Source organism: Enhydra lutris, unplaced genomic scaffold (genome assembly GCF_002288905.1).
Source record: "Enhydra lutris kenyoni isolate GAN:26980312 unplaced genomic scaffold, ASM228890v2 scaffoldscaffold92, whole genome shotgun sequence".
NCBI lineage: Eukaryota > Metazoa > Chordata > Mammalia > Carnivora > Mustelidae > Enhydra > Enhydra lutris.
This window is the reverse complement of record NW_019154176.1, coordinates 495738-523526: the sequence shown is the minus strand read 5'-3', so window position 1 is coordinate 523526 and position 27789 is coordinate 495738. Positions and strand designations below refer to the sequence as shown.

The following is a 27789-nucleotide window of genomic DNA, read 5'->3' as shown; positions in this document are numbered from 1 at the left end:
CCCCCCGGTTGAGAGCCCACGATCTAAATAACATTCCTAGCTGACCCCTTGTGGTGGGAGCCAAGCCCTGTCCTACATGCTTTGCTGGCATTAATTTGTAAATCCTCACGACGACCTACTTCAGCCCAGTTCAGGAGGGATCATCCTTAGTCACATCTGACAGAGGAGGAAACAGGCAGAGTAGGAAAGTCAGCCAAAATTTTCCTCAATAATTCTTTAAATGTGCCCCTAACATATGCATGTGCCTGAAGGAAAAGAGCAGGAGAAGGGCTGACTTCAGCAGCCCTGAAACTTCACTGTTTCAGTGAAACAGTTTTCCGTTAGGAAGACCCGGCCAAAACCAAGTGGGAAAGGTGGGGGTGGGTGGGGCGAGTTCTGAGGCAGTCCTGCTCACCCTCAAGGTTCACTTAGAGCATTCTTTTTGGTTTTTCCGCCTCCCCTAAAGTGCCAGCCAATAGAACTTTCTAGAATTCTCTTGTGGATGAACCTACAATAGTTGCATTCTGTTGTAGGTGGAAATGTTCTATAGATGGACCATCTAGCATATTAGCTGCCAGCCACTTGAAGTGTGCCTAGGGGGATCTGGGAACTAAAGTTTTAATGTTACTTAAATTTTACTGAATTTAAATAGCCTTGCATGACTAGTGGCAACGATATCAGACACATTTAAGCCACACAGTTCTGTGACTTTAGCACCTTCCAGAAGATGCTTCGGAGTTGGGAGAATTCAGCTAGATTGGGGGCTTCCCCACATCCGCTGGAGGGCTTGTTGAAACACAGACTGTGGGGCCCCACCCTTGTGTTTCTCATTCAGTGGGTCCAGGTGGGGGCCCAGGAATCTGCATTTCAGGCAAGTCCCCAGGTGATGCTGCTGGTCTGGGACCACACTCGGGGAAATCAAGATCCTAGATGATGTAACCCCAAATCGGTTACATTCTCTTAATATGCTGTTTTGGATGTGGTGCTATAGTGATTGGAACCCCCAAAACATAAGGGTGTGCATACCTGTACTCCTAAGGGCTTCCCCACCACCTAGAGGTGGGGGTAGGTTCCCACCCATTGGCCCCTCTTCCCAGGTTACCTTCCACAACCCTGTCATTGAGAGGATACCCCGGCTCCGAAGGCAGAAGAAAATTTTCTCCAAGCAACAAGGTGAGGGGGTGGGCAAAATGGAGAAGAGGCCAGGGGTCCCAAAGTTATCATGAAGGGTGAGCCCATCCTTGTTGCCCCAGGGAAAGCATTTCAGCGCGCTCGGCAGATGAACATTGATGTTGCCACCTGGGTGCGGCTGCTTCGAAGACTCATCCCCAATGCCACGGGCACAGGCACCTTCAGCCCTGGGGCTTCTCCGGGAACTGAGGCCCGGTGCACAGGGTAAGGAGGGAGGTCCCTGAGGTCTAGGCTGTCCCTGCTTGCTTGTCAGGGTGCTGGGTCCCACACACACCCTCCTTCCTTGTTCTGCAGTGACATATCTGTGGAGAAGCTGAACCTCGGGGCTGACTTGGATAGCTTGTCCCAGAAGAGTCCTCTGGGTCCTCCTTCCAGCCCATCGAGCGTGGTGAGTGTCCCACTCCTGTCCCCCTAAGCCTGACTTGGGCAGCGTCAAAGCTTCCTCCTCCAGGCCTCTCTCCCAGCTCAGAGCCCAGAGACCACCAGGAACTTTCCCGGGTCACGCATCTCTACTAGAAGCAGGGTCCTACTTTCTATCCTGAATCAAAACATAAGCTCAGGAGCCAGGCCACCTGGGTCCATGTCCCTCCTCCACCAGTTCTTAGCTGTGTGACCCACGGCAAGCTGCTTCACCTTGCTGTGCTCAGTGCACCGGCTCATAGAATGGGCGTGTTTAAAACTCACTTTGAGGCTAGAAGTCATGAGGGTGGTTTTCTCTGCCTGTGGGGTTACTGGTAGGAGGGAGATAACAAGGCAGCCCATGGGGGTCGTGGCGACTTCTCTGGGTCTTCTCTGGGTCAGAGATCAGCATGTGTGCCTTCTCCGGTAAAGGGGCGTGGAGTCAGTAACTTCGGCTTTGTGGGCCAGAGAGTCTCGGTCACAACGACTCAGCGTGGCCTTGTAGGAAGCAGCCCTAGATGATACACACGTACGCCAGTGGGCGTGGCTGTATTCCGCTAAAGCTTTCCTGATGGCCACTGAAGTTTGGAATGTCATGTCACTTTCACAGATCCCAAAATGTCACTCTCCTTTTGATGTTCCCCCAACCCTTTAAAAATGTAAAAGCTAGTCTCAGCTCACAGACTGTACAAAACCTGGTTTACCCACCCCCGCTCCGTGCGACGTGTACCCAGGTGGACACGTCTGCAGGAGCATGCCCCTCGGCCCAGCTCACTGGGTGCATTTCATACCTCGTTAAAAAGAACTGAAGATGACAGTATATGCTTCTGTATTATATTTATAATAATAGCGTAAGGAGATACATCCTCAGATGAGTTTGGCAAAACAAAATCCCAAAGTTTAATACTGCCAAATGCTGGGCAGGACTCGGGGAAACGCAGTTGGTGGAAGGGGTGCAGTTGCTGCATCTCCTCGGGAGGGCATAGCTCGCTGGGCTGAAATCAGGATGTCGTCCTAACCCAGGAGTTCCCAGTCTGGACACTCACACATGCACACCCCCAGGAAGTTTGCCGCAGCGGCTTAGTGTAGGCCGAAGTGGGCATGTCAGAGTCCATCTGTAGGAGAGCCAGCGCTAAGTAAACCACAAAGTGGAGTAGGATGTGTGTGTGACAGGGGAGGCTGGACTGGGGTGATTTCCCAGACAGATTGTCCAGCAGCAGAGGCAGGATGAAGGTGCCAGGAAAATGAAGCCTCTACCGGCACTTTCGCTTGTGTGGGTATGGACGGTATCTAGAAAGGTACTCAGGAAATCATGAACAGTAGCTGGTTCTAGGGAGGGTGGCGGGGGCCCGAGAGGCCCGTGTGTCCCACCAGATGCCTATTGGACTGATGGCCTTTTAGAGCTGTGTCTATAGTGGAGGATGACAAACCGGTTGCCATGTGTTCCCATTTGCAATAGTAGTTTTGGGTCTTTTCAAAGTTACAAGCACACATGTGCCATGAAGAATTAAGTAGTTCTTAGGGCAAGTAACCTTAAAGGAAAAATGTAGGCAAACAGTAAAAAGTATTTACAGCATGAAAGAAAAGTGAAAGGGGTCAGAGAATATGTGTGTGTGTGGTGTGGGGGGGTTCTGCTGGTTATTTGCTGTGATGGTTGGCTGACCACCTGTGAAGGTGACCTCTGAATGAATGCCCGCAGGAGGTAAGGGAGCAGCCGTGCTGATGTGGGGGGAGAAGAGAATTCCAGGTAGAGGGAATAGCCTGTGCAGAGGTCCTGGGCTGGAAACATGCCTGGTGTGTTCAGGGCATAGTGAGAGGGACAGTGTGGCTGGAGGGCAGTGAGCGAGAGGGTGAGTGGGAGGAGAAGCGAGGTCAGAGGTGATGGGAGCCTTGGCAGTTCTTGTGGTTATGGGGTGCCTCTGACTTCCCTCTTGCTGCTGCAGAGTTCCCCGATTCCGGAAACTGCCACCACCCCCGAGTTGCCTTCAGAGACTCAGGAGACCCCAGGCTCTGCCCTGTGCAGGTGACACCTCTCCCCTACTCACCATCCCCCTCCCCCACCGCCTGCTGTCCTTGTCCCCACCAGTGTCCTCTCTCCACAGCCCTCTGAAGAAGTCACCCCTGACCCTTGAGGATTTCAAATTCCTGGCAGTGCTGGGCCGGGGTCACTTTGGGAAGGTGAGGCGGGGGCCAAGGAGTTGGGGGAATGGGGAGTCCCCGGGCTGGCCACGAAGGCCATCGCTCCCCACTGTGGTTCCAGGTGCTGCTCTCTGAATTCCGGCCCAGCGGGGAGCTGTTCGCCATCAAGGCTTTGAAGAAAGGCGACATTGTGGCCCGAGATGAGGTTGAAAGGTGGGGACCTGGCCCAAGCCCTCTGAGAACCTCAGTCTTTTCTTCTGGGAGATGGGAGACAGAGCAGTCCCCTCTCTGGAGCTGCTGTGACAGTGATTCATGCCAGTCACTGGCACTTACTAAGATAGTAACTCTTGGAAAGCACCCACTGTGCGCCTTTTGTTCAGTAACTCACTTGCTCTCCATGACAGCCCTATGAGGTAAATATTGTTATTGTTCCCGTTCTGCTGATGACACAGAAAGGTTGAGCAAGTTGCCCAAAATCACAAAGCCAGTGAGCAGCAGGTCGGGGATTCAAACCTAGGGACTCAGGCCCTGAAGTCTGTACCCTTAATGGCACCATTGCCCAGGCTCTGCTTTGGATCAGGGCCCTGGGTTCAAATCCCACCCTGCCACAAGTGTGTTTAGAGACCCTGGGAAAGTCACTTTGCCCTTCTGATCCTTGGCCTCCCCATCTATAAAAGGGGCATAATAATGCTTTTCTTGTAGGGTTTTCAGGCAGATTAAGTAAGAGGATACATCTAGAGCGTTCTACAGTACCTGGCCCCTGTAAAAAGGCCCAGTAGAGGCATCGAGGTTGTCCCTAATCTTCTTACATCCTTTTGTTAATCAGAAACCCAACTCAGATAGGCTTAAGCAAAAGAGTTTATTGGTCTGGGTCAGAAAAGTCCAGGGTTGGAGTACTTTCAGCCATGGCTATATCCAGGTGCTCAGATGACATCTCTGTCAGCTTTCCTTTTTGTGGGCTTTGCTGGCAGCCCTCTCCAGGGGGCAGAAATAGCCCCCTACCCCAGCAGAGTAAGGCTCATCCACTAGTTTTAGCCCTTCGTCCTTAATAATAACCACAGAAATCCTGAGATTGAGCCCCACTCCCTTGGCTTGCCCATTCCCAAACCAATTTCTGGCCAGGAAGATGGGTGCTCCAGTTAGCCCTCCCTGGCTGTGTTCCCTAAAGGGATACTGGGGGACTATTACTGGGATGACAGGTGGCTTCTGGGTACCTGTTTAGCAGACAAAGCTGCTGAGGTTCAGATATCTTAGGCAACTTGCCCAAGGTTGCACAGTCACACGAGGTCCTCAGCAAACAGCAGACAATCAGGGACTTCTTGTGAGTATGGGAGTTGGAGGTGGAGGGGGCTGCTGTGGTCTCTGAGCCCCGCCCCCTATCCCGCCCAGCCTGATGTGTGAGAAGCGGATCTTGGCAGCAGTGACCAGAGCAGGACACCCCTTCCTGGTGAACCTGTTCGGCTGTTTCCAGACGCCCGAGCATGTGTGCTTCGTGATGGAGTACTCGGCCGGCGGGGACCTCATGCTACACATCCACAGTGACGTGTTCTCGGAGCCTCGTGCTGTGTGAGCTCCCCCACCCATGCCTCAGCACCCAACAGGCCGCGGCAGCCCCCTTCCTACCCCTCCACCCTTTGGCCCCAGCTTCCCCCCCCAGCCTCCTGGAGTTTTCGGGGGACCGGGGAGCTGTCGAGGATGTGGGAGCCTGGCTTCTGTGGCCGGCCTGCCTTGCTGGGAGGCCTGGCTCCATCACACTAGCTTCTCTCTGCAGCTTTTATTCAGCCTGTGTGGTGCTGGGGTTGCAGTTTCTCCACGAACACAAGATCGTCTACAGGTGTGTGCCCTTGTGTGCCCGTGCTCCTGTATGCACATGCTGCCCACTAGGGGCCCTCAGGCTTCAGGCAGGGCCCAGACTCCGCCCCCCTCATCCCTCTTTACATCCCCCCAACCCATCACAGGGACCTGAAGTTGGACAATTTGCTCCTGGACACCGAGGGCTATGTCAAGATCGCAGACTTTGGCCTCTGCAAGGAGGGTGAGGGGCGGGGCTGGGATTTGAAGGGCTGGCCTCTGGGGATTAGACAGAGTTGGGGAGGGAACGGAGTCCCAAGCCCTACCTGGGTTACCCCGTACCCTGACCCTGGGATGGGGTGGCTGTCTGGGCCACCCCATGCTGGGCTGGGCTACCGCCGGGAGCCCCCTTCTCCCCATAACTTCACATGGCCCTACTGTCCCCAGGGATGGGCTATGGGGACCGGACCAGCACATTCTGTGGGACCCCGGAGTTCCTGGCCCCCGAGGTGCTGACAGACACATCTTACACGCGGGCAGTGGACTGGTGGGGGCTGGGCGTGCTGCTCTATGAGATGCTGGTTGGTGAGGTGAGGCCCCAGCCTACCCCACCCTGCCTGACCCTGGGATCACGCTGGAAACTGCTTGTACCTAGGGGTGGGATCAAAAAGTGCCTCCATGTGCTGTGTGATAGGGACAGCTGGCTTTGCCTCCCTAGCCTCAATTTTCGAATCTATAAAATGGGGTGCTTCTCTTCCCACGTCAGCCAGCACCCAGGTGGAGTGGTGCGAGGAGCAGAGGGCTCAGATGGGGCTGGGAGGGGAGTGGTCAGAGGTGGGGCCTAATTCATCCTGGCTTTCCCTGTCCCCAGTCCCCATTCCCAGGGGACGATGAAGAGGAGGTATTTGACAGCATAGTCAATGATGAGGTTCGCTACCCACGCTTCCTGTCAGCTGAAGCCATTGGCATCATGCGCAGGGTGAGGAGTCCCCCAACTTGGGCCTGGGGAGGGGGTCGGGAGCCAGGAAGGGGAAGACTGATGCCTCCCCTCCCCACCAGCTGCTGAGGAGGAACCCAGAGCGGAGGTTGGGATCCAGCGAGAGGGATGCAGAGGATGTGAAAAAGCAGCCCTTCTACAGGGTGAGGTCACCCCAAGTGCCTGGCCAACTGCCTACCAGAGACCTGGTCATTCCCCCCACCCCAGTCCCTCAGGGCCTGTTCATTTCTCCCCTACCCCGATCTAGACACTTCCCCTCCAACATTGTCATCTCCATTTCCTACACCCTCCTTCGCACCCACTGACCCTCCTACCCCACATCTACTCCCGGCTGGCTTGGTGGGGCCACTGCCCTGTGTATGAACCCCTCTCTCTCACCCCAGGGCTCCCCGAGCTCACACTGTGATCTTTACTGGGCCTGCAGGCCCCGCTTGACGCCTCTCTCTTGTGACTCCTTATGCTAATCCCCACAGATGCAGGGCTGGATGGGGCACAAAGGGCTGGCCCCTCCTGCGGTCTGCAGCATCCCCCTCCTGCCCTCCCCCCACCCCTGGCTGACCTCTTCCTCTCTCTCCCCCTTCTCCCCCACTTAGACACTGGGCTGGGACACTCTGCTAGCCCGGCGCTTGCCACCTCCCTTCGTGCCCACGCTGTCAGGCCGCACTGATGTCAGCAACTTCGATGAGGAGTTCACGGGGGAGGCCCCCACACTGAGCCCGCCCCGCGACGCGCGGCCCCTCACAGCCACAGAGCAGGCAGCCTTCCAGGACTTCGACTTCGTGGCCGGGGGCTGCTAGCCCTCTCCCCTGCCCCTTCCCTGACCAAGCCCTCAGTAGTTTTTAAAAAGGCCTTTGGGGTTTGCCCCATCCATGCATCTTCTGACTCCTCGTGTGTGCATGCCACCTAGTGGTGGTATGGGGGGCGGGGCAGGGGGTCGTGTACTTGGAAATGGGGAGATTCCAATGTACTTGGAAATGGGTGCAGATCCGGTGGGTGGCCAGGGGCATAAGGGGTGACGGGGAGATGCCCTGGGTTATGGTACGGGGGAGGGGGTCACTTGATGAGGGTTGGGGGGAGGTGGGAACTCTGGGCATGGGCAGGCGAGATGGGACAGGGTTGGGAGCAGTGTTTAGGGGCACTGGAGTTTGAGGCCCTTAATGGGTGTGGTTTGGTGGCCTTGGGGATGTGTTAGAGGAGCAGGGCCACAATGAGAGAATTGTTGCTGGGGTCCGCCCTGGCGGCGGCAGGAGCGCAAAGCGCCGAGGATTCCGACTCAGCTGCTCCTCGACACAACCAGGGCTCTGGGGCTGGAGCCATGGCGTATTCTGCGCATGCTCCAGCGGCTCCAGCTCCTCGTGTGGCGTCTCTGCGCCTCTGCATGGAGAGTCCCGGAACTGCACACCGCGGAGGCTCAGGCGGCGCCTCTATCGCCCCCGCCTGGTCACAGGGTTGCCACAGCCCCGACCCGACACATGCCCCGCGCGCAGGTCCTCAAAATGACTTTATTCCCCCGAAGGCTCCGCGCTGCGGTCCTGGGCCCGGCCCGGGGTGGTCTGACTTAGCCGCTGGGACTCCTGGCTCTCCTACAGGTGGCTGAGGCTGCTGTGCCTGGAGCTGCGCAGCGAGCTGGCCTCCCAGGTGCTCCTGGTTAGGCCCAGATCCGCAGGGCTGCCCTTGGTGCCGGCCCTCGGGGGCAGGAGGCGAAGCAGTTGGCGTAGCACCGCCTGGCGCAGCAGGATGTACACCCAGGGGTCCAGGATCTGGTTCCATGAAGCGAGGCGCACGGCCAAAAATAGTGGCCGCTGCAGGGAGCTGGAGCCCCAGCCCCCGACGGCCAGCACCACTAACACCTGCGGGAGAAGCCGGTGTGAGCGGTGGGGCAGGTGGAAGAGAAGGGGGCTGGCCGAGGGTGGGGCTGGGATGGATGGGAGCGTGGCCGGAAGGTAAGGGAGCTGTGAGGGGGAGCAGGGGCTTACAGGGAGGGGAAATGGAAGTCTTCGTAAGAAGGAACTATGGAAAGAGGGGCGAAGAAAACGTGGCAGAAGCATTGGCCTTCAGTGAATGGGGGCTCGAGAAAAAATGAGAGAAGTCCCAGGGATCCCGAAGGGCTGGGGACCGAGGGGAGAAGAGAGACGGGATGGGGTGGTGGTGGAAGGGGCTAGGGAATGAAGCATCCGGGTCTGAAGGGTGGGGCTGGGAGGAAGCTTGCCTGGCTGGGGTGAACTACAAAGACCCCGGGCGGGAGTAAGAAAAGGGACTGGGTGGAGGGGGTGGGATGTCAGACGGAGAGGCCAAAGGGCGGTCTTTCCTGACAGGTGGGGCCTCGAGGGGGTGGGACCCCGGCTGCGGAAGGGAGAACCCAGGTATCCTAGGAGGGAAAGGGGTGGGAGGGGCAGGGAGGAGCCTGGCCGGAGGGGCGTGTGCGCCCCTCACCAGCAGCGGGCTCCAGCAGATGCACGACACCACCATGATGCCCACGAGCTGGCCCACCATCTCCACATCGTGAGCGCGGGCTCGGCGCGCTGAGCCACGGCCCGGGGAGCCTCCGGGGACCGAAGCGACGGACGAGGAGGACGAAGCTGAGGCTGAGCGGGGCTTGCGCGCCCCCCGGAGACGGCGGCCATCAGGGCCGCATGCAGGAGGACGGCGTCGAGAGCGGCGGCGCCAGCGGGCGCGCAGCAAGGCCAGGCCGCTGAGTGTGTTGCACACGAGCGCGGCGAGCAGCGCCGCCAGGCCGAGGCCGGCGAATAGGCTGGCGAGCAGCGCCTGGCGCCACCCGCGCGCTGGGCGCAGGCCGATGAAGCACCACGTGCCGGGGTACTGCAGCTCGTAGCGGCCCACGCGCGCCAGGGGCAGCAGCGCCACCGCCAAAGCCACGGCGGCCAGCGCGGCCACCGCCAGGCGCGCGCGGGCGGTGGAGACGCGCGCCGCGTGCAGCAGCGGCCGCGTGACGCCCACGCAGCGCTCCACGGCCATGCAGCAGCCCAGTAGCAGGGGGCACAGGCCGAAGAAGACCATGCAGCCTCCCAGGAAGTGGCAGGCGCCGCCCGCCGGCGAGCGGCCCGCCGCGTACAGGCGCAGCACCAGCGCCCCGGGGATGACGTGGCCTGCCAGGTCAGTGGCCAGAAGGCTGGCGACGAACAGCAGGAAGGTGGCGGCAGATCGGCGGCGCCGCAGGCGGCCCGCGGCCTGCGCCAGCAGCGCCAGCGCCAGCACGTTGGACACGGCGCCCAGGGTCATGGAGAAGATGGGCAGCGCTGGTGACGCGCCTGCCCGGCCGGAGGGAGGCCCAGCCGACGCGTTGAGAGCCCCGGGCTCCGCACATGTGGTCGCCTCGCCAGCCAGGCTCAGGTTGAGGGGCCCGCAGAGACTCATGTCAGGTGCTGGGGTGGAGGCAGGGGAGAGAAGAGGGCATGGTGAGGCCAGCTAGGAGCACACTGCCCACCATCCTTATGGGACTGGCAGGCAGTCCCACCTCGGATCAACCAGACCCATTTGATGCCACGGTATTCTTCTATCGACTCTGCCCACCGCCACTGCAGATGACCCTGGCTGCCCTATTCCCCACCCCTTTGACCTCCTCTGCCTCATCAGCCCATCTCTTGCTTGGGGCCTCATTCTTGTCCTCACCACCTTCTCTGTCCATCTTGGTTCCTGGGTCTCTGGCCTTCGAGTCTGTCCCCACTGCTGGGCGTCACAGATCTAGCTCTGACACCCACCGCATTTTTGCACCACAGCGAATTCCTTGCCCCTGGCTCCATCTGACACCTGCTGACCCATTTCTGATCGCAAGGCCCCACCTGACCTCACTGCCCCATCCCCGACCATCACATCACCTCTTCTCCAGTCCCATGTTTGATGTTCACAGCACCCCCTCTGCCACCATGGGCACATCTCTCCCCACCTCATTGTCCTTTTCCCCACAGCCACATCTCTGTCCCTACACTCCCGAGGGTTCTGTTACTGTCTCGCCCTGGCTCTGCCCCTGACCACAGCTGCCTCACCATGGATGCCCTCTGGTTCCCATTCCCACCAGCTCTAGGTCCCTGCCGCAAAGCCCTCAACGCGGACCTAGCACCACCCATCCCTGATAACCTGGAGGTGAGGACTTAAAGGGCAGAACTGCCTGCTGGCCACATGGGAAAGGCAGACAGACAGTAAGACTGACAGGGACAGACAGATGGGGCTGGGAGTCAAGAACACAGGACAGAGTGACTAAAGTAGGCATGGTCCCATCTTCCAAACCCTCCTCCCCCACCAGAGATCCCCATGCTTCTTACCCACACAGCTTGGGACTCCAGGTCCCCATCGCCTGCTGCTTGGCCCTGCCGCCTGCTGCACCCGCACCCGCTGCACTAGAGCTCTCTGGCAGGCCAGCCGCTCCCTCTCCCTCCCTCCTGGGGCGGCTCCTCGGCTCCCTGCCTCCTCCCGCTGCCCGCTCTGGCCTCCAGGGGCCGCTCCAGCCATCTCGCCCCACAGGGCGGGCCCCCCCCCCCCCCAGTGGCAAAGACCCCTCTGTGCTCCTGGCAGTGGGCAGGGGCCACTCTGGACCCCAGCTGCCCCATCAGGAAGGGGGCTCCTGGGGAGTTGGCCTGGTTCCCCATGACCCCCTCCCCCTGGCAGGGCGGGAGTAGCCCTCTTCCTCCCCTCCCCCCAGGCGTGGGCCTTTCGCCTGCCTCATTAATAAAGCGGATAAAATCTAAACACTGGAAAATGTGAGCATCGCCCAGGGCGGTGCACTGGGGCGGCTGCAGGGGGTGCCTCTGCCCCCACAGGAACTGTGAGGTCGGGGGCTAACCCTGTTTGGGGTCCGCAACACCCTCTTGCCCTGCCAAAGCCTTCGTGGATGCTGGGTCAGTGGTGGTGGGCAGTGCCTCACGTGGACCAACTTGGGTCAGGCCCAGCCTGGCCAGGAGACTCGCCCACAATTTACACAGGGGCTTAGAGCTCCAGCCAGGGCCAGCAGCAAGTCATACCCTGGGGGAGGGGGGCAGGAGAGGAGGCTGAAGAGGGGCAGGGGAACCAAGAGGTCCAGTGACCAGGGGACTCTCTCCTGAGACACACAACTGCAGCCTCACATCCTGCCCTGAGAAGGAAGGGCACACACACACACACACACACACACACACCTTACACTTACACACCATTATACCTCTTAACACCCTAAGACCAGATACCGTCAGTCAGTCAGTCTCCGGCTCAGCAGTAGCCATGTTCCTCAGAGCTTTGGGGTTGGCCATTGTCATACACCTGAATGCACTGCGACTGTGTCACCTCTATGACCCCCAGAGGTGCCCCCATTGTTACTTGCTTTAATTTCTCTCAACAATGCTGAAATGCATTCCCGTGAGAAAGTGCTGGGAGATCCAGTCTCAGCACCGAGACCCACACAATCCCTACTCTGAGACAGCCCACTAGCCACACTCCATATCACCCACAGACACCCCTAAGAGTCCAAGACCAGTACCATGAATACACTCCATACACCATACACATACAGGAGTGCCACCTCCTGGACATCTGGAGATCTAGCTGGTCAACACCTACCCCACGAAGGTGTTAGGTGTTTCCTAACACCCAGAGACACACACCCTCACAGCCTGGGACCCCCCCGAGCTGCCCTTACAGGGCCACACTCCACACAGGTTGCTGCAGGTCACCCGCAAACACCCTGGAACATGAAGACAGTCATTATATCCTGTTCCCTCGACGGAGTCAAAAACCACCAAAACTCTGTCAGACACAGTCTTACTGCCTAACCACCGAGACACACAGCTACACCCTTTGACGACCTGAGCTGTTTACCAGCACAGAGACATCGAGAGGGACCCTACCAACAGCTGTCTCCATCCCACCCCAGGAAGGCTGCACACACACCCCAAGCCTAGCCATCCCTCCCAGCTCCCCTTTCCCGGGCAGGTCCTCCTGTTGAAAGGAGGGATGAAAAAGGGGAGCGGGCTGACCTCAGACATTCCTGCAAGGACCTCTGGCCTGGCTCCCCTCGCTTCAATTCCTGCCCTTCCCTCCAGGTCTGGCCAGGGGCCCACCCCCCTTCCCTGATCCCCACTCAATCCTCAAGGATGAAGTAAGTTGTCAAACAAGCACGCTGGGTTTATGTCCAGTGCAGACCATGGCGCACCATGGACGCCAGCAGACCCCACACATCCAGCGTCAGCAGGAACGGGGGCCACATCATGACTGCTCCCCTCGGTCTTGGGTGCAAGGCTCCTCCCCACAGCATTTGCCTTAGCAGGCCTCCATCCCAGGCCCCCATCTTTCTTTTCCCAAGCCAAGCTTCTGCACCGCCCCCCAGCCTGGCCCAGGTGTTCCCTATGGCCCTGGGTGATAACAGCCTTGCACCCACTGTTCACATCAGGCCTGAGGTGGCGGGAGGCTTTGTTGGAGAGGGAGCAAGATTTGAACCTCAGTAGGCCAGGAAGCTCCGGCCTTTGACTGGAAGCCTGGTGGCCCGCAGCCAGAAACCTCATCAGGCGGAACGGGTTGGGGGGGTGGCCCATGCAGGCTCCTAATTCAATTTGGAGCCCGAGGAGGATGGATTTCAGCTGCTACATTCTTTCCCAGCCTTGGCTCACCCCCTTCTCCCACCACGAAGCCAAAGCTAAAGCCGCCACACAGGTCCAACAGCAGATAGATTCTTTATGTTCAAGACAGCAAATTCAGATACAAAAGCCCACTGCCATCCTCCCTCCTGCCCCTTTTGTCTGAGGCTGGGCTGAGGGAGACACAGAGGGCAGGGGAGGGAGGGAGGTTCGGGGTTCACAGCAGACTAGTGTTTCCAATGCGGAGGTAACAGACTCCACGGTGAGGGGGCTCCTCTCTGGGTGGGGCACGGGGGGGGGGGGGGGGGTATTGTTTTTTTTGCGGGGGGGGGGGATGCCCCCCTTCTGCATTCCCTGCAGCAGGAAACGAGGGAGGTCATGACCCCCAAACAGGCCCCAGGGAGATGAGAGACCAGTTTGGCAGCTGATGCGGAAAGTGTTGGGGGCGGGGGTGGCCGCCCAATCTGGCTGGTCCCTCCCCCCACCCCCTATGCCTGACCCAGCTGAGGTAGGTGGGGAACATGGCAAGGGGGGACTGGGCACCCCAGCCAGGGTGGGAACTGGGGCGGGGTGGTACCGATTGGAGTGGGGCAGAGGCCCGGGCCCACCTCCACTCTGTGTCATCCTTGGGGTGCGGAGCAAAGGTCCAAGCCAGATGCTGGGGTCCAGGCCATGGTGGCCCTCCCACGGGGGGCGCCCACCAAGCGGAGCCAGGTCACTGAGAGGTCTGGAAGGGGGCCTAGAAGCGGCCGACCTTGGCATCCCCAATGGCACCCCAGACGTCAAAGACGAACTCATCAGGGAAGGCAAAGTCACCGAGCCGTTCGTCCAGGGCCTCGGCTAGCTCATCTGGGTTCCTTTTGTCCTTTCCAAGCTCCACCATGGTGGCCGCTGGACAAGGGTGGGGGGGGCAGAATGGAAGCACAGATGACAGAGTCCTCAGGTTAGACCCAGCCCCACATGACCTAGAAGCCCCTTCCCCCAGGCTCACACCCATCCCCAGATCCAGACGTCCCCACTCACCCAACTCCGTGTCCCTGATGCCCATGTAGCTCTCCAGCAGGTCATCTACCTTCTCAATCGCCTTCTCCTCAAAGGCTGAGGGCTGGCAGGGGGAGGGACAATGACATCACAATAATGTGAATGTATTTATAATCGTACCTATTAAGTGCGGGACGCTCTTTTCACCACTTTACACATACTGACCCACAGCTCATCCTCACCACAACCTGTGACGGTATTACTATCCCCCCTACTTTACAAACAAGGAAACTGAGGCCCACCTGCCCAACAAATGTCCCAGAGCTGGTGTGTGGCAGAGGTGGATTTGAATCTATTGCCCAGAGCCACCTATGGATGCCTGGGGAAGGAGGGCTGGGCCCTGGCTAGAATACTCACCACATCTTCTACTGTGGCAGGGCCACGGGATCTGAGCCGGAGGGTCCCTCGGCCAGTGCCCAGCTGGGGGCCAGAGCCTGGGCGGCCACCCCCTGAGCGTACACCGATCATGTCTGTGGAAGGCAGGAAGGGTTAAGGGTCTGGGAAGCCCAATTCCAGCATACCTTGGGCAGGATCCCCAGCAGCCTGGCCTCTGATACCCCCTTCTACCTTCTCCAAGCTTCTGCAGGCTCTGGGGATTTGGGGTCTGAGGTGACCCCAGGAGGGCAGGACTCCTGACCCAGGCTTGGCATGGAGGGGGGGAGCGAGGGAGGCGGTACGGACAGGCAGGGGCTGAGAATGGAAAAGGCTGGAGGGGAGACAGAAGGGGGCCCTGTTCCCAGGGCCTGAGGGACAGGAAGGGGGTGGGGTCTGGGTCTTAAGCTGTTCTCCCCAAGGCCAAGGGGATATAGCTGCTGGGTCAAAGACCAGCCCTATCTGCCTGGGGAAGTGTTTGAGAGTCCCCCACCCCCACCTCAGGGGCCTTAGGCCCATTCCAGAGAGTTAGTGAAGTCAGACAGAAAAGTGGGGGTTCAGGAACAGGGCAGCCAACCCTGGCTTTTCAGGGCTGGGGGGGTAGCTTGCCAGGGTTGGGGGCACTTGGCTGGGCTAATGGTTCGGGGAAGCTGGGTGCGGGGGCAACTTCCTCCTTATTCTCACCCTCCTCCCAGGCTGGGCAGAGAGCCAGCACCCCCTCCCCAGGGCAAGGCGGAGCTATCCCCCCACTCCACTGCAGCTGGCTGGCCTTGGGCGCCACCTGCTGGTGCTTCCCTGCCACTGTGGCCTGAACCCAAGCAAATAGGGCCTCCACGGAGGTCGAGGTGGAAGCCCCCTCACCAAAGGCCTTGCGGGGCTCTGTGAGCTTCAGTGTAAAGGTGCGGCCTCGAGGCAGCTCCTTGAGCAGACGGGCCACCTCGTAGTGCCGGCAGCCCAGCAGACTCTGTCCGTTGATGGCCTCAATCATGTCACCCACACTGATGAGCTGGATATGGTCGATCACGCTTCCCTCCTTAATACGCTGCGGGGAGAGCAGCTGTCAGCCCCCAGGGCTCTGGCCTTCACTCCCACAGCCCATCCTCACCCTCAGGACTCCGGGGGCCCCATCCCCCCAAGCACCTTGATGAAGGCATAGCCGGCCCCGTTGTCAGTGATGGTGAGCCCCAGCGCCTCCTCTGACTTGAACACCTCTACCTCCTTGCGCTGCCCCTTGACGTGGGCAAAGATGAAGTCCTCCAGCCCGATCTGGCCCCCCAAGAGCTTGTCCATGTCCACTTTGTGGGTGTTGAGGGTACAGAACATCACCTGCATGGGCGGGAGACACTCAACCCTTACCTCCCTCTCTCACCCTTTGCTAACCACCACCTGCGGGGCAAGGAGGGAGCTGGGAAAGGGCTGTGGGTCCCCACCCCAGTGCCTGACCACCCCAGAGTACCCCCCTCCAGGAGGCAGCTCTGCTAGGGCTGGGATTTCTGTTCTAGCAAAAACTCCCTGCAGCTCCCAGGGCACAGAGTCTGGCACACAGTGGGTGCTCAGTAAGGGCTTGTGGAACAAATAAAGGGGCACAGGATACCCACCACACCTACTAGGACACCTGCATCTACTTCCTGCTCAGTCCTACTGTTGCTTTTCTTGCCTCCCTTCCTTCAGCTCCCAAGTCCTTGGGGTAAGGCCTCCCAATGCATCACAGAGAAATCAACCTCACATCTGACATTCAGATCCCATAATCAACTGGGGCGTAAGCCTCCTAATGCATGATAGGAATGTCGCATCCAGCCCTGGCCACCCATTTCTGCTGTCCACGGGGCATAGGCCTCCCAGTGCCTAATGGGAACTCAGCACTCAGCCCTAATCTCCAGCTTTCCATAGTTCACTGGAGTGCAGGCATCCTAATGACTGATGGGAACTTGGCATCCAGTGTGGCCACCAGCTCTCACGATCCACTAGGGAGCAGCCCTCGGTGTATGGAACTTCAGCATCTGAGCCACAGCTCACGAGGAGGAGGCATGCCCAGGCCTCAGCCCACCATCAGGGACCCTGGCGCCCAGCTCCCCAGTGGGTACCTCGGCAGCTGGCAGCCGGAAGGCCTCGGCGATCTTTCCATACAGCTCCTTGACGTTGGTGAAGCCCTCAATGCGACCCGTGGGACTGCCGTGGGCCAGCTGGGTGTGGAACACGAGGCGGGGCCGCAGGGCCGGGGGAGGGGGTGGCAGGCCCATTTGGGGCCCCCCTGCCCCACCCCCACCCAGGGGCCCCGGCTCCCCCACGCCCAGCCCCCCACGGCCTGGCTCAGCCTCATTTTCCACCAGAGGCGGCGCCTTTTTCCGCCGCCCCAGTCCCAGCGGCATGAGCAGCGAGAAGCGTGAGCTCGCTCAGGAGATCTGCAGGGCAGGAAAATGCACTCAGGGCCTGGGCAGTGGCCTCAGGTTGCCTCTCCCACACTGTTAGCCCCCTACTGGCCTTAGGAAATATTTAGAGAATAGACTGGCCTTGGTTCAAAACCGGGGCCCAGCACTTACACACCTTGTAGAGAAGTAATATGAGCAGCTAATACCTGCTAAGACCCCAAGCAAACTGCGCTGTGACCTTCCTTCATCCTCACACCACATCGTGATGTGGGGACAATATTATGTTACGAGGATGCCCATTTAGCAGATGAGAAAATGGAGGCTCGGAGTGGTTACATTCCCCTTTATTTTTCTATTGGCACCGATGGTCACTAGTGCTGTGCACAAAAAAACTGACTCTCCCTTCAAAGCACACAGGCAGGTGACACTTGCTGACCTCTGTGTGACTGGGTGGGCATATGACTATAGTTCTGCCCAATGAGTTGTGAGAGGAAGTGACCCATGACATTTCTGGGCTGAAAGCATTTGCTCACTGGAGTGAGAGATGCCGGGGTTCTCTATTTCCTGGGCAGGGTGCATTTGATGTGGTAGTGACTCCATTGGCCAGGCCCTGAGTGACTATAATGAATGGAACCTCCTGCTGAGCTATGATGATGTAGCAGGAACAAAAAAAATAAACCTTTGTGGAGTTCAGCCACTAAGATTTGGGGGATTCTTTGTTACTGTTGCAAAACTTGTCCTGACCGATACAGTCTTTTTCTTTCCTTTACCTCCACTCTCCCTTTTTTCTTCCTCCCTCCTTTCAAACAAATATTTTTTGCATACTTACTATACTCCATGCAGCACTGCAGCTCTTGCCTTCAGTAAGATAACCAAGTTCCCTGACCAGGGCCACTATGTGCAGTTACACAGGTTGTTCACTGTGTAAAAGCACCAGACCAGGGTTGCAAGTGGGACTGAAATTCATTCAGCCTGTGCTCTGCTTGTCAAGCTGATGTGTTTGCCAGGGGGAAGGGCTGCCTCCTTCCAATTCCCTTCTAGATGCCATGTATGCTAGCTGGGGCTCTGTCCAGCTGTCCAGAACATATAGTCCAGAGAAGACACACAGTGAGCAAGCACATGTGTGAAAGTCTAATATAATTCCTAATTGTGCTATGAAGACAATAAAACAAGGCAAGTTCTTCTACACCCAAGTTCAAGGAGGGCCTCTCTGAGCAGGTGAAACTGAACCTGAGACCTGAGTAACAGGAAGCAGTATCCACATGAGGATGTGAGCAGGTCGGCTCCAGGCAGAGGGAACGGCCAGTACAAAGGCCCTGAAGTGGGGACGTGCTTGGTGTGTTTGAAGAAGAGCTGGGAGGCCTGTGTGGCTGGAACAGAGTGCTAAGGGGGACAGCAGGAGGAGGTGAGGGCGGGGAGGGGATGGGGCAGAGCTAGCAGGGCCTCCTGCGCCCAGGGAGGATTTAGGCCTTTGCTCTGTGTGAGGTGAGGTGGTGGCCATGGGAGGGCTCTGAGCAGACTCGGGCTTACAGAACAGCAGGAGCCCAGTGTAACCAGAGTGCAGCAAGCAATGGGAGACAGAAGAGGGGTTCTACAAGAGGCGACAGGGGGTGGGAGGGGTCGACTCTGCAGGCCTTCCAGACTGGGAAAGAGCTCAGATTTCATTTTTGAGTACCACGTCCATAGTCACAGAAGCCGGCTGCACACTCTGGTCTGCCTGACACCCACGCAGCATGGCTCCCTAAGCAACTCCATCCACCCTGGGCTTGGGATGTCTGCTCTGCAAGGGGGGACATTCCACCCACCTGGCCAGGCTGTGGTAAGGATCTCCTTATGCCACATTTTTCTGTGTAAAGAGGACTTCTGGCTCCCTCCCTTAAAATCTCTTCCTCCAGGGAGCCATCCTGGATTCAGCCAAGCCCAGTTGGCTGCACCCACTCTCGTGCCTCTATTTGTTTGCACCTGCATTCATTCATCTGTTCTTCAACACCTCCTCCAGTCGCCCCTGCTCCAACCCCAGCATCTCTCACCTACACTAGTGCAGTCGCCTCCTCCAAGTCTGCCGGCTTCTGCCCTCACTCTCCACGGTCTATGTCAACACAGCAGCCAGAATGATCCTGTAAAACATATGTCACATCACACCTGTCGTCTGCTCTGACCACCCCCCCCAACCCGGGGCTCCCGCTTCCTTCAAAGTAAAAGCCAACATCCTTCCCTCGACCCACAGACCTCCCAAAATCTGCTCTCCATCACTGCCCTCCCCTCCTCTCCTCCCACTCTCTGCCTTGCTCATACCTCCCAGGCACACAGGCCTTTCCCCTGTTCCTTTGGCATCCCTGGTGCAGCCCAGACTCAGGGATTCTACACCTGACTCTGCCCTCTGGCACCTCCCACAACTCATTTCATCCACTGTTCTTGTTCACTGTTTTCTCAAAGGGCAAGAAATTTTGTCTGCCTTTTTCATTCCTATACTCTCAGTGCAGAGAACAGTGCCCGGTGAGTAGCAGGTGCTCGATAAATATTTGCTGAACGAATGAATGGATGAGTGATCCTAATATTCCTTAGCCCACCAGTCCCTGTGCCTGGCTCTGGGGAGGCAGAGGAGCACAGGCTGGAGGCCCTGCCCCGAGGGAGTCTTGTCTTGCCCGCAAAAGCGCAAGCCCCACCTCTGTGGTCCTCATCCTTTGCCTCCCAGCACAGTGCTAGGGACAAGGCAGGTGCTCCATCCAGCCAAACAGACACAGAATATCTCCCTCACTTTTCACTGTGGTTTTGTTTTCAATCCCTTCATAATCAAGGATGCATAACAACATTTTTTTTGTAATGGGTGGTGGCAGGGAAGGGCAGAGGGAGAGGGAGAGGGAGAGACTTGAATCTTAAGCAGGCTCCACAACTAGTGCAGAGCCCACTGAGGGGCTTGATCTCGCAACAGAGATCATGACCTGAGCCGACATCAAGAGTCGGATGTTTAACCGACTGAGCCACCCAGGCTCCATATTTAACAACTTTTAAGACATTTATTAACTGCTTGGATGTGTCCTTTTGTGAATTGCCTATTTAAGTCTTTGCCCATTTTTAAAAATTGCAGTTTGTTTGTTTTTTATTGTAATGCCTGTCTTTCTTTTCTTATTGATTTGTGGAAACTCTTTATATATTTGGGATACTAGTATTTTATTGGTTACTTCATCTGTCTATCCACAGCACCCATCATGGTAGGAATTTGCTGAATATTTGACAAAAAGCAAATTCTGAATGAATAAACCAATGCTGTCCCCTCAGATTATTTCATCACACTCAGTGATGCTTAAAAAGATTAAAACGAGGGGTGTCTGGGTGGCTCAGTTGTTAAGCATCTTCCTTCATTCAGCTCAGATCATGATCTCAGGGTCCTGGGATCAAGCCCCACATCTGGCTCCCTGCTCAGTGGGAAGCCTGCTTCTCCCTTTCCCACTCCCCTTGCTTGTGTTCCCTCTCTCGCTGTATCTTCTATCAAATAAATAAAATCTTAAAAAAAAAAAAGATTAAAACAAAAAAATCCCAAACCCCTTATCACCACCTCCTCTGGTTCTCTTCCTGCGGCCCCTCACACATCTCAGCAGGATGCTGTGAACATGAGTCTGGAACCTGACCTCTCCACTTACTAGCGGTGTGACCTTGGGTGTGTCTTGACTTCTCTGAGCTCCAAGGTAATCATACATGTGCCTGGAACAGTTCCTGGCACATGAGAAGGGTTCCATAAATGGTGATCTTTTTTTTAACTACTATTTCCATCTGTACCACCTTTCAGTCAGTTGACAAGATTCAAACTTCCTCCTTGACCCAGGGGCCCCGGATCCTGATCACCAATTCCCAATCTCATTACTCTGCCTAGGCTTGCTGCCCTGGTTCAGGTGAGTTTCCATATCCTCACCGGCGAGGGGGGAATAATGGCAGTGAGGAAAGTAAATGATTAATGAATTTGCCTTCCAGGCTAGAAGAGGCAGGGCAGCCTGAGTTCAAATCCCACCCTTGCCACTTACCAGCTGTGTAGCCGTGGGCAAGTCACTTCATGTGATGGGGCCTCAGTTTTCTCATTCAAAAAAAACCAGCAGAATTCCTGTACAGGAATCCAAAGAGATTATGCAAACAACCTGATTAGCATTTTGCCTGACATTTGATTTAAGGAAACTGTTACTATTATTGTCATTATTATTATGGCCTCCTCCCCTGCCTGGCCCGGCCCAGAAACCTCCCAGTCCACTCCACTCTGCCTGCGGAGGTCTAGCCTAGGCCACCTCCTCCAGGCAGCCTCCCTGGCTTGCCTCGGTCTGCTGGAACCGCCCCTGTGGTCCAGACGGCTCAGGCCCATGCACTTAATTACATGTTGCCCTGGCAGAACTCTTGTCTTTCAGTCTTAGGCTGCTATTTCACTTCGTGTCTCTATTTTAAAATGTAAACCAGATCGTGTCACTCCCCAGCTTCAAAACTTACAACAGTTTCCCACCTTACAGAGGAAAAGCTCCAAACTCCTTAATATGAGCCACAGACCCCTGCAGAATTGACACTTTAGCTGCAGCTGGTGGCTCAGCCACACTATTCCAAGCTCCATCTAGTGTCAGAGTCCTTAATGGGGCTGAGCCCCTTGCCTGATCTTCGCGAGGCTACCTTCTTTTTGTCCTTAGATCCTGTCTCCAAAGTCACCTCCTCCAAGAGCTCCCCCCCCGATTCTACCATGCCACCCCCCCCTCATTTATTTATAGCACCCAGCACTTCTTCCCATCTCCAGGTCCCTTCTTTATTTACTTTTTTACCTGCTTTTTTTCCTGTCTCCCCCCCCCCCCCAACTAGAATGGCAGCTCCTACAGAGGAGGGATTTTTGTCTTATTCACTATTGCGTCCTCTGTGCCAAGAACCATGCCTGGCACATAGCAGGTGCTCAATAAATGTCTGTAGAATGGACGGATGTGCCTGATGTCCTCATTCTGACTACTCTCTGAGCCCTCCTATCCTCAGAACATTCCATGGAGTTGCTGCCACCCCCTCCCCACGTTCTGAGTCTCCCCTCAAACCTGAACATAGGGATAGAGAAAAAGAGTGCCAGCCTGAGCACCAAGCACATTGGCTTGAATCCCAGCATCCCACCGTCTCTTCCCTGGGAAGGGCCTGAAACTTAGCAACTCCACAACCACGCAGAATCATGGTGGGGGCAGCAGGAAGTGGGGAAGGGGTTCCTGGGAGCTGACATAAGCTGGGGGCAGGGGGTCACCAACACCAAGCCTCCCCTTTCTAATAGGATACTGCTTTGGAGAGGAGGGCGGGAGGCCTCTGATTCAGTCTTGAAAAACCGGCTCCTGGGCGTTTCCGGGGAGAACGCCTACTGCCCAGGCGTCAGCCCAAGCTTCCCAGAGGGGCCCAGTGGGCAAAGCAACCCCAGGCCCCTTCTCCCCTGCAGGTGTCACTCTCTTCTGAGGACCTAAGTGTTCATGTCTTGTCTTTCTAGCACAGGGGAGACAAGGTAGGACTGGTGTCTGGTGACCTCTTAAGGGGAAAGCAAAGACCAGCAGGTGTGGCCCAGATGTGTGCATGGGTGGGGGGTGGGAACAGCAGCCGGCAAAGGAGCTGGTCAGGAACACCTGAACCATGGAGCCACCGGGCCACCAAGTCATCTAGTCTAGGGGTTGAGACTGCAGTTCTGGACTCTGAAGCACGGGTTTGAGTTCCAGATCTGTCACTCACTAGCTGTGCCACCTTGGGCAAGTCACTCCACCTCTCTGGGTTCGTTGCTTCACCTCTAAAAGAAGTAACAGCACCTCCCATGAGGTGTTTAGACTCAGTGATATGCATGGTAAATACCTGACACGGAAGCGTTCAGTAAGTGCTAGCCGGGGTGATGTTTTCATTATTATTATCGGGACCTCGGTCCTCTCCAGGTCCCACTAGGCCCCTGGAGGATTGGGACGAGGCCAGCTCCAGGGAGGTGCTCCGGCAGGGCTCAGAAATACCGACCCCGCGCCCGTCCCCTTGGGGACCGGGACTGTCCAGAGGACCGCAGGGAGCAGGGTGGGCTGTCGACTCCAACCCAGCAGCGGCAGGCGTTTGACCCTAACCTGTCGGGGAGACAGGCGCCCCTCTGGGAAGGGGCCTCGGGCATCCTGGAGCCCAACCTAGACCTCCAGCCCTGTCCATGGGGCTGGCCCCACCCCGCTCGATCTGCCGAATCCCCGCGGGTCTGCTACCCGGCAGGTCCGCGCTGGGGTCCCCGAAGCCGCTGTGCCGCGCCCCGCCCGCGGGGGCACTCACCTGCGCCGCCGCCGCCACCCTGCGCGCGCCCGGCTCGGCCCTCCGCAAACTCCGGCCCGGGCCTCTCCCTCAGCCGCGGCCAGGGGGCGGGGTCCGCGCCCGAGCCCGGCCAATCAGGAGCCGCCGTCCGACGCCCGTGGCCAATCCTCGCCGTGCCGCCCTGCCCCGGGTGGGTCCGACGGAAACATTCCAGAGGGATCCCTCCGCCTCTCCCGGCTCTTCCCGCACCCCCCCGGCGCCCCGGCGCAGTGGACCTTCCCACCCCGCCTGAAGCCGCGACAGGCTGTACCACCACAGGGCGCGGAGGGGGGACCTGGGGCTGGGCCCCTGCCAATCGCAAGGAAGGAAGACCGGCAACCAATGGGAAGCTGGGCCCCCTGGACCACGTGCTGTTGGCTGAGTGTCGGTCTAGGGTGTCCGGGGTGGTAAGGGGCGGGAGGGCTGGTTGTGGGAGTCGGGTGACCCGGGCTAAGTTTCGGGCAGAGGGAAACTCCCCACATCCGGAAAAGCTGACCCTTTAGAAGACCTGGGAGGGGGCCGAGGGCAGCCCACAGTCCAGTGCTCCTCCCGGTCTGCCCCTGCCCCAGCCCGGCCATCCTCGGAGCGGATCAAAAGGATGCATTCATTCTAGGCAGGCGGGCGAGCGGGTGGAGGATCGAGATGAATAGGGAGGGTCCCGAGTGTCCCTGCTTCCTGGGGTGTACAATGGACAAGGACATTCATTCATTCATTCATTCACTTGTCACATATTTCATGTGCCCCTGCTCCGTGCCAGGCTCTGTCCTATCTCTGCAAATATCTCAACGAGTAAGCTGAATGTGCTTCTGGTAGAGGTAACAGCGCGTGCAAAAGGCCCGGAGGCTGGACAGAGAGATACTGCACATTTTGGGAGAGTGCAATATCCTAGGAGATAGCAAAACTGTATGAAACGGTGCATGGTAGGGAAGACAAAGGCGAGATGGACTGCTCGGCTGTTGTTTAGACCAGCGAATATTTACTGAGCACATAATATGTCTAGGTTTCAAAGGGTGGGTATCCAACCAGTCCAAGCCTCTGCCCTCTCATGAGGCTGTCCCCTCCATCTAACTGCCTCCCGGCCCCCCTCCCCCTGCCTGGGTCCGGAGACAGACACCGTGGAGAGGAGCGTCTCAGCACATGTGTGAATGAGAGGACAGGTGATCTCACCATCATCAGGTCTGCCTCCTAACTGGGATTTCTCAGGCAGGAGTAGATCCAAGAAACAAAGACACAAGCGCACCTCATACCAGGACTCAGTTCCCAGGACAGGTGAGATTTCCTTGTTCTACCTCCAAGCCGACCTCTGGCGCAGTTGACATTGGACCAGGAGCTTGTTCTGGGAATTTTAGTTCTTGGAGGCCTCTAATGGCTGCGACTCTGCTCAATGTTCATTGAATGACTGGGTCTCTGAAGTCCCCAGGGTGAGCTGTTGTGTATCCCAGCCCCTCAGGTCCTACAGACTGGCCGAGTGAAAGAGGAGAGTGAGGCCTGGGCTTAGCCACTGAGGGCTGCGAGTCTGGCCCCACCCAGCTGGCAAACACTGCCACTGCCGTGGCAACAGCCACAGCTATTGTCCTTCTCTTCCTGTTCTGCTGACCTCTGCCATCCCCACTGGGTGATCAGTTGCTATGGCTCCGCCACTGCCCTCTGTGGGACTGTACCCACTGCCCTGTTTGCGCCTGGCATCTGAGCTGCCCTCTATACACCTGAAGAGGACAGTATGTGGGGCCACGGGGACAGTAGAGTCCTGAGCAGAGTCCACTTGAACCCCCCTGTTGGCTGATGAGGAGGTCCCCCAGGGAGGGGTGAGGGGGTTGTCCAAGGGCACAGAGCAGGCCACCTCTTTATCCAGTTTTGTAGCTCAAGAGGCTGGGAGGCCCAGCTGCTGAGGAGTTCAGACTCCAGGGCTGCCTTTGCTCCCTTTGGAAAAAATAATCTGGAATGCCAGCTAATACATACAGAAGGAGGGGCGCCTGGGTGGCTCAGTTGGTTAAGCCTCTGCCTTCGGCTCAGGTCATGATCTCAGGGTCCCGGGATCAAGTCCTGCATTGGACTGTCTGCTAAGCGGGGAGCCTGCTTCCCACCCCCTCTCTGCCTGCTTATTATCTGTCAAGTAAATAAATAAAATCTTAAAAAAAAATACATACAGAAGGAAAGATTGAGTTAGAAAATCCCCATTTTGCAGCCAGGAGAGAAATAATTAATTCAGGCGAGGCTCCTCAGTGGAGGAAGTAGATATTCACACAGTCTCAAAGGACCAGGCTCCAAATTGCTCGTTAATTACAGTGGGGGAAGGATACTTTGGAAAAAGCACCAGGGAGAAACCTGGCCGTCACCACTTTCACCGAGTGATCAAAACTATTATCTCCAGTGATGGGACAGGCCAACTTCACATGCCCCTTGCTGTGACAACATCACCTACAAAGTACCTGGTCCTGCTCAAAGTGTCTAACCTGGATCTACTCATGAGGACACAACCACATACTTCCCGATTAAGGGAGTTTCTGCCAACAAAAAACAAATAACCCAAACCAAAAAACAAAAACCAAAAATGCCTGGAGTGTTCAAATAGATGTATATCAGGAAAGGAAAAATCAATCCATTAATTGAATGAATGAATGGAATGCTGGGGAACAGTTTGAAGGAGATAGAGGTGACAACCAAAATCAGTGTATGATCCTTGATTGGATCCTTGATAAAAATAAAAAAAAATAAATAAAACAGCTATGAAAGATATTCTTGGGCTACTCGAGGATATTTGAATGTGGAGTGGATATTAGATAATACAGCCATATTAAATTTCCTGAATGTAAGCATTGCTCTATGGTTAGATAAGAGAATGTTCTTATTTTGGGGAGAAACACACTGAATTATTTAGTGGTAAATTTGTGATAGCGGCAACTGCCAAATGGCTCACAAAAATATATATGTATATATTCTATATACAATATCATAATATGGTATACATTAATATTAATATAGAGGAGGGAGTGGGGAGAGAGAGTGCATACAGGTGAGCACAATTGTGGCAAGGTAATAACAATTGCCACCGAATCCAGGAGAATAGCATATGGGTTTTCATTTTACCATTTTTGTGCATTTTCTATATCTTTGAAAATTTCAAAATAAACATTAGGGGAAAATAACCCCAGTTCCCTCCTGTCTCTGGTACAGCACGGCAGGAGGCTCAACATGCCCCTTTTTGAGTGTTTTCTTGAAAATGTGCAATTTTTCAAAGATTTTATCTATTTATTTGACAGAGAGAGAGAGAGAGAGAGAGCACAAGCAGAGGGAGCAGCAGTCAGAGGGAGAGGGAGAAGCAGGCTCCCTGCTGAGCAAGGAACCTGACAACAAGGGAACTCCATCCCAGAACCCTGGGATCATGACACTAGCTGAAGGGAGATGCTTAACTGACTGAACCACCCAGGTGCCCCTGAAAATGTGCATTGTTTGATGTGGGTGTTTTATTATACTTGGGCTTCCTGCTTTTGTTTTCCAGTTAGCACTGTAGCGCTTGCTTGCTTGTTTGCCTGTTTTGCTGTATGCCTTAAAGATCCATCCATGTTGCCAATCTCTTAAATCTGTTTTCTTCTAATTTCTACTTGGTCCTCCATGGATATATCCCTCACATCTCACTACTGTGTCCCCTGGGGATGGACACAAGGCAGCCTCCAGCTCCCCACACTGCTGCCTTGGACATGTCCCCTTACTGACCTGGTGGGAATCCCCCTAGGAGAGAGACCTGGATGCAGAGGTGCTGGGTCACAGGGCACAATCAATTGCTATGTGGCCTCTTGGACTTGCTGTCCCCAGTCACATCTTCTGTCAGTGCAGAAGGGCCTGTGTACCCACATCTCCCCCAGCTGTTAGCTTTTTCCATCTTCTAATTTTTGCCACTTAGACTCACTGTCAAGTGCCAACAGCATTGCCATCTTTCCCATTTTTCTGATTTCTGGTCACTTTGAGCCTCTCCCTATTTACTCAGTGGCCTTCAGTTTCTCCTCTTTTGTAAATTGCCTGTTCATACTCTTGGCTCTGTTTCCACTTGGGTTGCTATCTTTTACTTGTTGATTTGCATGTGCTCCTCATGGAGGCAAGACCTGCACTGTCCATTCTGTTCTGTCTCCGTGAAATCTCCACATGTGGTTTTGAGCATTTGAAATATGTCTAATACAGACTGAGATGTGCCTGGGATGCCTAGGTGGCTCAGTGGGTTAAGCATTTGCCTTCAGCTCAGGTCATGATACCAGGGTCCTGGGGTCAAGTCCCACATGGGGCTACTTGCTCAGTGGGGAGCCTACTTCTCCCCTCTGCCTGCCATCCCCCCTGCTTGTGCTCTCTCTCTCTTTCTAGCTAATAAATAAATAAAACCTTAAGGAAAAAAAAAAAACCCAACAAATTGAGATATGCTGGCAGTGGAAAATACACACCAGATTTCTAAGACACAGTACAAAGAAGAGCAGTTGTAAAATATCATATCTCATTAATTCATTTTTATGCGATAACATGTTATAATAATAATGTGGATATATTGAGCTACATAAAATGTGTTACTCAAATTCCTTTCACTTATTTCTTTTATTATTTTAATGTGGCTGCTAGACGATTTAAAATTACACGTGCGTTTGCATAGTTCTACTAGGTAGCGCAGTGA

The 27789-nt window shown here is 56.1% G+C and overlaps 3 protein-coding genes across 6 annotated transcripts in view; 1 reads left to right on the top strand and 2 right to left on the bottom strand.

The window, feature by feature from the left end:
- LOC111162406 (protein kinase N1) overlaps positions 1 to 7370 on the top strand; it is a 20612-nt gene extending 13242 nt beyond the window's left edge. For all 4 annotated transcript variants that reach the window (XM_022526815.1, XM_022526816.1, XM_022526814.1 and 1 more), the window contains exons 10-22: positions 1077 to 1152; positions 1233 to 1374; positions 1465 to 1558; positions 3513 to 3592; positions 3672 to 3747; positions 3830 to 3921; positions 5098 to 5274; positions 5480 to 5542; positions 5667 to 5743; positions 5947 to 6089; positions 6371 to 6478; positions 6559 to 6639; positions 7090 to 7370. In XM_022526815.1, coding sequence (XP_022382523.1) covers positions 1077 to 1152; positions 1233 to 1374; positions 1465 to 1558; positions 3513 to 3592; positions 3672 to 3747; positions 3830 to 3921; positions 5098 to 5274; positions 5480 to 5542; positions 5667 to 5743; positions 5947 to 6089; positions 6371 to 6478; positions 6559 to 6639; positions 7090 to 7293 — 1413 coding nt within the window. In that variant the 3' untranslated portion in view covers positions 7294 to 7370. The remainder of the gene's footprint in view (positions 1 to 1076; positions 1153 to 1232; positions 1375 to 1464; positions 1559 to 3512; positions 3593 to 3671; positions 3748 to 3829; positions 3922 to 5097; positions 5275 to 5479; positions 5543 to 5666; positions 5744 to 5946; positions 6090 to 6370; positions 6479 to 6558; positions 6640 to 7089) is intronic.
- Positions 7371 to 8079: 709 nt separating this feature from the next.
- LOC111162566 (prostaglandin E receptor 1) lies at positions 8080 to 9879 on the bottom strand. The gene is made up of 2 exons (XM_022527063.1): positions 8930 to 9879; positions 8080 to 8346 (listed from the first exon to the last, which is right to left on the bottom strand). The coding sequence occupies exons 1-2, from the start codon at positions 9869 to 9871 to the stop codon at positions 8080 to 8082; spliced, it is 1209 nt and encodes a 402-aa protein (XP_022382771.1). The 5' UTR covers positions 9872 to 9879.
- Positions 9880 to 13133: 3254 nt separating this feature from the next.
- LOC111162490 (GIPC PDZ domain containing family member 1) lies at positions 13134 to 16838 on the bottom strand. Its single transcript, XM_022526942.1, has 6 exons — positions 16554 to 16838; positions 15610 to 15795; positions 15331 to 15511; positions 14455 to 14567; positions 14080 to 14161; positions 13134 to 13947 (listed from the first exon to the last, which is right to left on the bottom strand). Exons 1-6 carry the CDS (start codon positions 16836 to 16838, stop codon positions 13796 to 13798), a joined length of 999 nt encoding a protein of 332 aa, XP_022382650.1. The 3' UTR covers positions 13134 to 13795.
- Positions 16839 to 27789: the final 10951 nt, after the last annotated feature.

Coding starts and splice junctions, on each gene's coding strand:
- LOC111162566 (XM_022527063.1), bottom strand. CDS start 9,871: ATGAGTCTCTGCGGGCCCCTCAACCTGAGCCTGGCTGGCGAGGCGACC. Junction 8,347..8,929: donor TCTGCTGGAGCCCGCTGCTG/GTGAGGGGCGCA, acceptor CTTCTCCCGCAG/GTGTTAGTGGTGCTGGCCGT.
- LOC111162490 (XM_022526942.1), bottom strand. CDS start 16,838: ATGCCGCTGGGACTGGGGCGGCGGAAAAAGGCGCCGCCTCTGGTGGAA. Junction 15,796..16,553: donor TCCGGCTGCCAGCTGCCGAG/GTACCCACTGGG, acceptor CCGCCCATGCAG/GTGATGTTCTGTACCCTCAA. Junction 13,948..14,079: donor CATCAGGGACACGGAGTTGG/GTGAGTGGGGAC, acceptor ACCCTTGTCCAG/CGGCCACCATGGTGGAGCTT.